The sequence below is a fragment of the Centropristis striata genome, chromosome 2, assembly GCF_030273125.1.
Source record: "Centropristis striata isolate RG_2023a ecotype Rhode Island chromosome 2, C.striata_1.0, whole genome shotgun sequence".
NCBI lineage: Eukaryota > Metazoa > Chordata > Actinopteri > Perciformes > Serranidae > Centropristis > Centropristis striata.
Genome location: NC_081518.1, coordinates 41,762,597 through 41,772,041, shown reverse-complemented (window position 1 = coordinate 41,772,041; position 9,445 = coordinate 41,762,597). Strand labels below are relative to the sequence as shown.

The 9,445-nt window shown below is 36.0% G+C and overlaps 1 protein-coding gene across 1 annotated transcript in view; it reads left to right on the top strand.

The window, feature by feature from the left end:
• The window catches only part of phospho2 (phosphatase, orphan 2), a 5,618-nt gene extending 4,628 nt beyond the window's left edge, over nt 1-990 (top strand). The window contains exon 4 of the mRNA XM_059351616.1: nt 239-990. Coding sequence (XP_059207599.1) covers nt 239-804 — 566 coding nt within the window. The 3' untranslated portion in view covers nt 805-990. The remainder of the gene's footprint in view (nt 1-238) is intronic.
• Nucleotides 991-9,445: the final 8,455 nt, after the last annotated feature.

Sequence of the window (9,445 nt, the reverse complement as noted above, 5' to 3'; positions counted from 1 at the left end):
TGTATTCTGATCATGATTCTGATGCATTTCATTGGCCAAGAGACCGAAAATAGGTGGAAAAAAATACAAATACTACAAAATGACATATCCGCTGTCCCGGCCTTAATGGTAGAGTGACGCAACAGCGCTCCCGGCTTCAATGGTAGAAATGCGGTAATGCTTTCCCGGCGTAAATGGGTTAAAATAGGTGTAATATGAGCTCTCTGCTCACTTTGTCCTTTTATTTCTGTCCATCCAGGAGAGCAGCAGGTCAGCCCTGACAGCGTCCGCAGTGTGATGGAGGCGATCCCCTTCACAGCTGGAATGACGGACCTGCTGACGTTCATATCGGAGCATAAAAGCTCCATTGACTGCATCATCATCTCTGACTCCAACACCATGTTCATAGACTGGATCCTCCAAGCGTCTGGGTTCCAGGCAGCTGTCGATCAGGTTTTCACCAACCCGGCTAAGTTCAACGAGCTGGGCTACATGGAGGTGCAGTGCTACCACTCTCACGACTGCCGTCAATGCCCCGTCAACCTCTGCAAGAGGAAAGTTCTGGAGCTGTATCTGTCGGAGCAGTCGGGTAGAGGGGTGCAGTACGAGCAGGTGTTTTATGCGGGGGACGGTGGGAATGATCTGTGCCCTACTTCCTGTCTGAGAGGGCATGATGTTGTGATGCCCAGGGAAGGGTACACACTGGAGAAGTTGCTGGCCAAAATGGAAGGTGAGGAAGATGATTGTTCTCTGAGAGCCAGAGTCATCGCTTGGAGCAGCGGCACCGACATCCTCAAGGAACTGAAAGCAAGTATACAGTTGTAGCCGTGGCCATGCAGGAAATACTTGATCGACTTCTCAGTTTTTAACTTATATATTGCACTGCAAAAATGATTGAGTGTGTACTGTAGAGCAGCTATTCTCAACCTTGGGGTCGGGACCCCAATTGGGGTCGCGAGATGATTTTTGGGGGTCGCCAAATCATTTTGGAAGTCAGCTCTGTCTCCACTGTGTTAAAGTGTTTTTGGTCACTTAATGTCTTTTTTTGGTCATTGTGGTTTTTTTTTTGTCATTTTGTGTCTTTTTTTTTGGTAATTTTGTGTCTTTTTAGGTCATTTTGTGTCTTTTTTTGATCATTTTGTGATCAATTTGTGTCTTTTTGGTCATTTTGTTTCTTTTTTTGGACATTTTGTGTCTTTTATTAGTCATTTTGTGGGTTTTTTTTGGTAATTTTGTGTCTTTTTAGGTAATTTTGTCTTTTTAGTTAATTTTGTGTCTTTTTTTGATCATTTTGTGATCAATTTGTGTCTGTTTTGGTCATTTTGTTTATTTTTTTGGACATTTTGTGTCTTTTATTAGTCATTTTGTGTTTTTTTTGGGTCATTTTGTTTCTTTTTTTTGGACATTTTGTGTCTTTTATTAGTCATTTTGTGTTTTTTTTTGGCAATTTTGATTCTTTTTTGGGTCATTTTGTGTCTTTTTTGGTCATTTTGTGTCTTTTTTGGGTGATCTGAACCGTGCATTTGAGGTTGTGTTCAGTGAGTGGGGTTCACGGACAACATGCATATTAAATTGGGGGTCGCGACTCAAAAAGGTTGAGAACTACTGCTGTAGAGGGCACCTTATTTTTTCACAAGACAAGACAGTATTTATAGTTTTTAAAGTACAAATTATTTTAGATTAAGTTCAAATCGTTGAAAACTGGTGATTTATTTGCTGAAAATGTTATCTTTTCCTTTCCAAACAGTAACAACCCCCTTTAAATAGGGTGGTAATCAAGAATTTGTATTTTATTTAGAGGTGGAGGTGGGGAATGCAAAATATTTTACAAAATTAGGACAAAAACAATGTTTACATTAAACTGAAATAAAGGGATCAAGGTTTACAGAAAAACCTCTATTTGAGGCAGCAGGTTACCAAACAAAAAAGTATTTGTTATAATGTCAGCTGGTGCTTTCCAAGTAACCTGCAATAAAGCAGCCTTATTTAAGTGCATTCAAAGAAGTTTTAATATGCATATTTACTTTCTTTGCTCCAAAATAATTGGATATAAAGTTTTAATAAGTAATATTTAAACAAACAAAAATAGAAAACATAATGCTATTTAGCTTTACTGTTCCTGATTGGTGGCAATTCGTAACCTACGGGTCTGAAAGTGAAAGCTAATGATGTAAAAGTGCCTTAGATTGTATAGAAGTCTATGAAAAAAATTACACTACTTCTCACTTGATTAATTACCTTAAAAATTCAGTTTATGGTCTTTAATCTCTAGTTTCAAGTCTTCATTACGGCATATTCATTTTGTTATATTTTGGTCCCATTTAGAGTGAAATAAACCATAAAGCAGGGTATGCTTTTGGGTTTAAGCTACCTTGTGATTGACAATATGCTACCATGGAGCACTTTTTTTTTTGTCTTAACTTTAAAACTTTTTACAGTGTGTTTTCTCTTATTATGCAGTTAATTGTAACATTTTCAATGCATCAGCGTTCGGTTGTACTGAAAGCCACTGATGAACTACGGATGCATCTGCTAGTTAGCTAGTGCTGGCTTTGGTTAGTGATGTCCAAATGAAGCTTTATGAATCATTAGTTGTTTTTGTTGACCCCACTAGATGGCGCTCTTGGTTCAAAGAAAAAGGCTAAAGGACTGGCAATTCAGTGTGTGAATCGAGAACGCTATCTAGTGGGTTCAGAAAATACAGAAATACAGAAATGTTCATGACACTTCATGAAAACGCTACTAGCTAATAACATAGCGTCCTCCTCCTCCCCAGCTCCACCCTCTCGTTCAAATATGGTCATTTCCTGCTCCAAAAAGCCAAGATGGTGATGGCCAAAATGCCAAACTTAAGGCGTCAAAACCGTAGTCCACAAACCAGTGGGTGACATTACAGAAACTTCGTCGTTTATATACTATTAAGATCAAATAAATCAATTTTGACAAATTGTTCAAAGTTTGTCAAAGCTGTCTACACTGCAAAAAAAAAGAAAAGTTGGGTGAACTCAAAATTTCAAGGCAACAAACTTCGATAAAATTTTAACTTGGACAATAAAACTAAATATTTTAAGTTTTGTTTTTGAGTTTTCTGCTCAACTCTGAATTCAGATTTTCAACTGTAAGTTGTACTAACTTATACTTTTACATTGTAATTTTAACCCTTACTTCTGCTAACTTCTGCAATGTGCTGAATTGGCACGATTGTAACGCCGTTATGAAATGTCAGCTAATGTTGCGAACACAATTTTGAGCCGCTAGCATCAGTTAGCCGCTAGCATCTGTTAGCCACTAGCATCAGTTAGCCGCTAGCATCAGTTAGCCGCTAGCTTTCACTAATGAATTTCACCGATTTCCCGCATTTCACAACAAAGAAATAAGAGTTAGCAGAACTATTGTCCAACTTACATTATTGCCCTAAATGTCAATAATTTATATTTCCAAGTTTTACCAACTTTTAGGCCAAAAAATACAAGTTGGCTTTTTTGCAGTGTAATGTAACTTACTACTAAAAGCATATCTTCATTTCTAGTAGGAATGACTCCAACGGCCAACACAGTATGAGAGCACGCATAATTAAGCTTATAAGTTATTACCCATAGTTTGATTTTGTATTATGTTTGTTTGTATCTAACTATGTGCTGTTTTGTGGCTGTAAACATCTCTGTCCTAAAGGGAGTTTGGCTGTTTTACATCTCAGGTCTGTGTTAAGGAGAACTCTAAAAAAGCTCTATTGAATGTCATAAACCTCAACTAAGTTAATTGTTAATGCTGAATGAACAAAAAGTTTGAAAATCGAAACCTGGATATATATGTTTTTATAACTTAAATGTTTATGGAAAGATGCCATTAGAAATTTTGGTTGACACTGTTTTAAAGCATCGTGTGAAATGTAACTTGTTTATTCTTAATCTTGAGATTCTAATGGTGCAATAAAAAACCAGAAACCTCATGGATCCAGTTTTTTCTTTATTCAAGGACAGACCAGAAAAATGGCGATGCATTTGAACAACAATCCAGTTGCTTGTGTAAGTATTTCTCTGTACAAAACACAGGCATTGTAGCTTCAACGAGAGTTACGATGCCACAACTTTGGGGTGTGTACACTGTAACAAATTGCTGTAAGAAAACAGCCAAATTGTGACAGTAACATACTTTTTTTTCATTAAAATTGTATTATACTGTAGAAAACAATGCATTCTGGGCCATATTTGTAAGAGGCTTGCCGTTTCCCATAAAATATATGATATATATATATATATATGTGATATTTTCTATGTCTCTTCTTGTCCACATTTTTAATGGCTGTATTTTACTTAACTAACTCATTCAGTATATGGTATATTAAAATTACTGAGGATACAGTGAAGACAGCGCTTAATTCATAGTAATTGGCTTTCAGACAGTAATATGCTCTATTTACAATAAATGACTGCATTGTATACTGCAACAATATTGCAACTAGCTTCAGCACTATACTGTGTTTTAGTCTACTGTAAAAATCAATGGAATGCAGAATTGTTCTGTAATTCAGTATGTGGTTTTATCACAGTAACATACTGTAAAGTAAATAACAGTAGAGGAACTGTCAAATTAACAGTAGAATACTGGCAACCCTGCTGCCAGTATTCTACTGTTAATTTACAAGACAATTGTTTACAGTGACACATTTTCATGAACGCCATGACAAGCTGTGACATTCATGACTTGCAAAATTATCTTTTTCTCTTATTGACAAACGTGTGTAATTCATGGCACAATTCAAAAGGGAGCAAAAAATGATCGCATTGACTAGCAAACATTTTTTTCCCCTGTAAAAAACATAGACTGTGTATAAATAATGGACGTAGTGACCGTGACGTCACCCATTGGTTTGTGGCCTGTTGGAAGCCTCAAGTTCAGGGTTATACTTGTCGCCATCTTGTTTCCGATACAGGAAGCAGACCATATCTGGACTGTGGAGGAGGAGAGGGATCTGATCACTGACTACAGCCTCTCTACACCTCAACCTGACTGAGAGAAGCTGCTGCTAATTCATGTTAGCATTAATTGGAGCATTAACTGGGATTTTAGTTTTGGCTAGCAAAAAAACAAAAACAAAATGTATCTTTCTTATCTCAGAAAACTGAGCAGCGACTCCTTGGAGTGTCTGTTAGTCCAACCAAACATTGAACAAGACATTTTTACTGAACAAAACGTTCAAATAAACTGTCATTAAGTGAAAATACAGTGAAAGGGTCAAAGTTATGAGACCAAATCGGTAAACGTCCTCTTTTCTATCTATATAACGTTATATATAACTTTATTGACACGTTGCCGTGGATACGCATTGCTCTGCTTCTCTCCTGATGACGGCTCGCCTTGTTAGTGACCTGTCAATCAAAGGTAGCCCCGCCCCAAATCATACGATTCTTTATCTTCTATTTTCTTCTAAATGGGGCTATTATTAGAACTATTGACATCAAATTGTCTTGAAGATGATTTTTTACTAGCGATTGAGACCATATTGTTGTCCTGAAAAAATTTTCTGAGGTAATAAATCAAGAAGTTTTCAAATTTTGCACTGAAATGAATGGGCAGATTTTTTTGCAGCCAAACTTAGCGCCCCCTGCTGGAATTTTCGGTGGATTGCAGGCTTAAGGCACTTCCTGGTTGGCCTCCATGCTCAGACACGGAGATTGCCGCCTGGTAAAAAAAAAAAAAGGTCCCATGGTGGTCCACTGGGAGGGGATGGCTTTTGGCTCTTTAGTCTTAAGCCAAAAATATTAAACAAATTAACATTCTGACCTGATTATGGCAGATGAAAAGATATGGGATCAGCATAGTGACTACAATTTATCTGGAAAGGAAGATGAATGTGTGTACCAGAATAAATGGCAATCAATCCAACAGTTATGGAAAAAAACATTTCAGTCAAAAACTTTGACTGTTATTAGCCTGAAAGTTAGGAACAGTAACAGATGCATCAGTGTTTTCTTTTAATTATCATTACTGATGTTGTGTATTATGCTGCTTCCACCCAAACTTCAGCCAATGGTTAAGATTTATCCTCACTTCTCAGATGGAGAGATACATCCTGTGAAGATACAAAGATATTCCTTCCCAAGACTGACAGAAAAAAGCATCACTGGATTGGCACAAATGGAAAGGGATTTGAAGATGGATTTGGAGAAGGATGCAGGCCGACAACTCACAGAGACAGCTCTTGCCTAAGATCTAACCTGGTATTATGATCCAAGACTCAGCAGGCTTTGTTTACTTTCTGAATTCACTCTTCAGTGGGAAGAAGCTTTAGATGAGACTTGCTGTATTAAAGGAAGATGCTTAGTTGCCTAAGTAACAGCCAGGCTCAACAGCAAGGCTGTCAAACTGGGATACAAGTCTTGGAAGTTTGGACTAGTTTACTCAGAAAGTTTGGTGTGGAGGCCAGATGCCAGAGAGAGAGCCTGGAAACAGCTGGTGTCTGTGAATGACCAGAGATCATGAACTGTTGCATTTACACTACTGGTCAAAAGTTTTAGAACACACTAGCTTTTCCAGAATTTAATTGAAAATTATGCATTTTAATGTCTCAGTGTACTCTGAAATGAATGCACATTTGCAACATTTAAAATTCTTTATTGAGCATGATAGTGTTTTGAAAGTAAAAAAAAGATTCAAAATCACATTTTATGTTGGACTAAAGGACTAAAAAAATACACAAAATGACCAAAAAAAGACACAAAATGACAAAAATAGACACAAAATTACCAAAAAAAGACACAAAATGACAAAAATAGACACAAAATTACCAAAAAAAGACACAAAATGACTTACAAAGACATGAAAAGAATTCAAAAATGGACAAAATAGCCCAAGACTCCATAGAGTTAAGTTGTTAACCCATTTCTTGTTCCCTGAAAAAGGCCTACTTGTATAATTCTGAAATGTACATTATTTTTCAGTTTTGGTTAAGCTTACCTTTTTTTATTTACCTCTGGCAGTTCACCACTTACCTTTGTACCCTTTCAAGCTGTTCATTTGACTTGAACTGCTTGAATTTCAATAAAAAACTGGAAAAATTGGGGTGTTCTAAAACTTTTGACTGGTAGTGTCTGTAATGGTGGTGTAACTATATTCACATTTTGGGGTAGTCAGATGCATTATTGCCCTTGATCTACTGTAGGAAATGCAGTACCAGTTTCGTCACCTCAACAGAACGGCATGTAATGCAACCAAAAGACACAGTTTATTATGAACAGTGGCGGTTCTAGACCAATTTTACTTTGGGGGCCAAGGAAGGGCCAGTGTTTAATCAGAGGGGCACATTAAAAATCGTCAAAAATGATATTTAAGCATTCAAAACCTTTATTTTAGCTAAAATTGCCATATTTGGAAGAACTACATTGATTGAAGCAATGAGACTTACCAACATTAACAGTTATTTTTGTACGACAATGACATTTCTCATTTTTGTGCACAATTACTTTTTTTTATTTTGAAAGTGCAGTACAGTGAAACTTATCTTTATATTTAGCTTTTATTGCACAATTAAACTATTATACAATGCACAATGACCCTGCTGTGGCCCCTGTGTCAAATTAATAATAAAATGATCAATTTATAACGATGAACAATGGAACAATTCTAACTTTTTTTTTGTTCAAACAATGTCTCATTGTACACAAAAGGAAGCCAGAATGTGTACATTGTATAATAGTTTAATTGTGCAATAAAATATTGTATATATATATATATATATATATATATATATATATATATATATATATATATATACATATATATATATGTTGCTGTTTAAATAAGCTAAAAGAAAGTTTTTGAATGCTTAAATATCATCTTTGTCATGTTTTAATGTGCTAATGTGCCCCTCTGATTACACACCGGCCCCTCCTTGGCAACTCCACACACACACACACACACACACACACACACACACACACACACACACACACACACAAACACACACACACACACACTTTGCTCTAACAGTTCTATTGATCCGTCCAAACCACACACAGACGGTTCATCAGTGACAGCAGCGTCAAGCGAGACGCACCTAATCGGAAAGGCAACGAGATGGTCTCCAAAATAAAAGCGTCAAATTTGAAAGCAAAATTATAGAAGACGCTATAAAAACCGAAATGCTGTCGTATCAACTCTGTCAGTGTTGCACAAATTATATTATTTGATTAATACTACTGATGCATTAAAATACATGTTCAACATGTTAGTAGTTTATGATCAACGTTCAAACAATAATAATGCATCATATAATTTGATAAAATGTTATGAATAAAAATATCTTAATATGCAAGTAAGTTGTATCTGTTAAGCAAACACTTGGATACAACATTTTTCTCTAAATTGTGATGGAATAGAGTTGTCTATAAAGAAGTAGAAAACTGAAATACTAGCCAGCTCCAACTTGTACCTAAGTATGTAAATATATATAGGTTTATCTATCACTACTGCAATTATCAGGTTATCATCAATATATATAGGTGACCAGACAGACCCTGGTTTGTGCAAGAGGAGTTAGCTGGGTTTGTAAAGAAGCTTTTTAATTTTGAAAGTCACAACCGGAAGTTCTTCTGGCATACTTATCAGAGGCCTTACGAATTGTCACTCTGGTCGTTACGGATTTCTACAAAAGGCAGTGCAACGTCGTCAAATGATCAGTTATTGTTACTTTCGCCTGCAGGAACCATTAAAATGCTACCTCTGCAAATTATTTTGAAATTCAGCTGAACCGTCATCAAAACCAGTGGACTATGCTGATCAGGTATGTCATGGACATTGTCCATTCACATTGATGTATCATGCACATAGTGTAGTTTTGTTGTGGAAATTCAATCTTTTTCTCACTTTACTGTAAAAACTATTTTACCACACACTTTAACTTTCATCATCAAGGGGAAAGATCCAAAACTAAAGAGTTGAAAAGAAATCACAAAACAAGAGGCAGTATTGTATTTATTTATTTATTTTTTACCTATAAAGACTTTCTCCCCATGTTTTTGTAATATTATAAAGTGTTGTAGCTGTTTGAGAGAAACCAGATCCATAGAAGAAACTCAACACCATAATTTAACACCACAAATGATGGTTGTATATGTATTATATCACCATAACACTATTCATTATGCATGAAGTGCTGATAAATATTTAAAGGAGCAATCCTTGATTTCAGCGGGCAACTGTCTCATTTGCACACCAAACTGAAGAATGGGTGAAAGGACCTTGGGGGCACCACAATAATTTACATCCTTCATTTCTGACACATAACCCTTTTTTTTTTCAAAACACAGAATTTAATTATAGATTATTATAAAACTTCAGAGACATCGTCATTACAATGTACATGCAGAACAAATGTAACTCTAAAATGAATTTTTCATCATCAAACTGACAAATATCCAAACCTATTTTGACAATAATGTGACCTAGCACTGTGTCTAACCTTGTA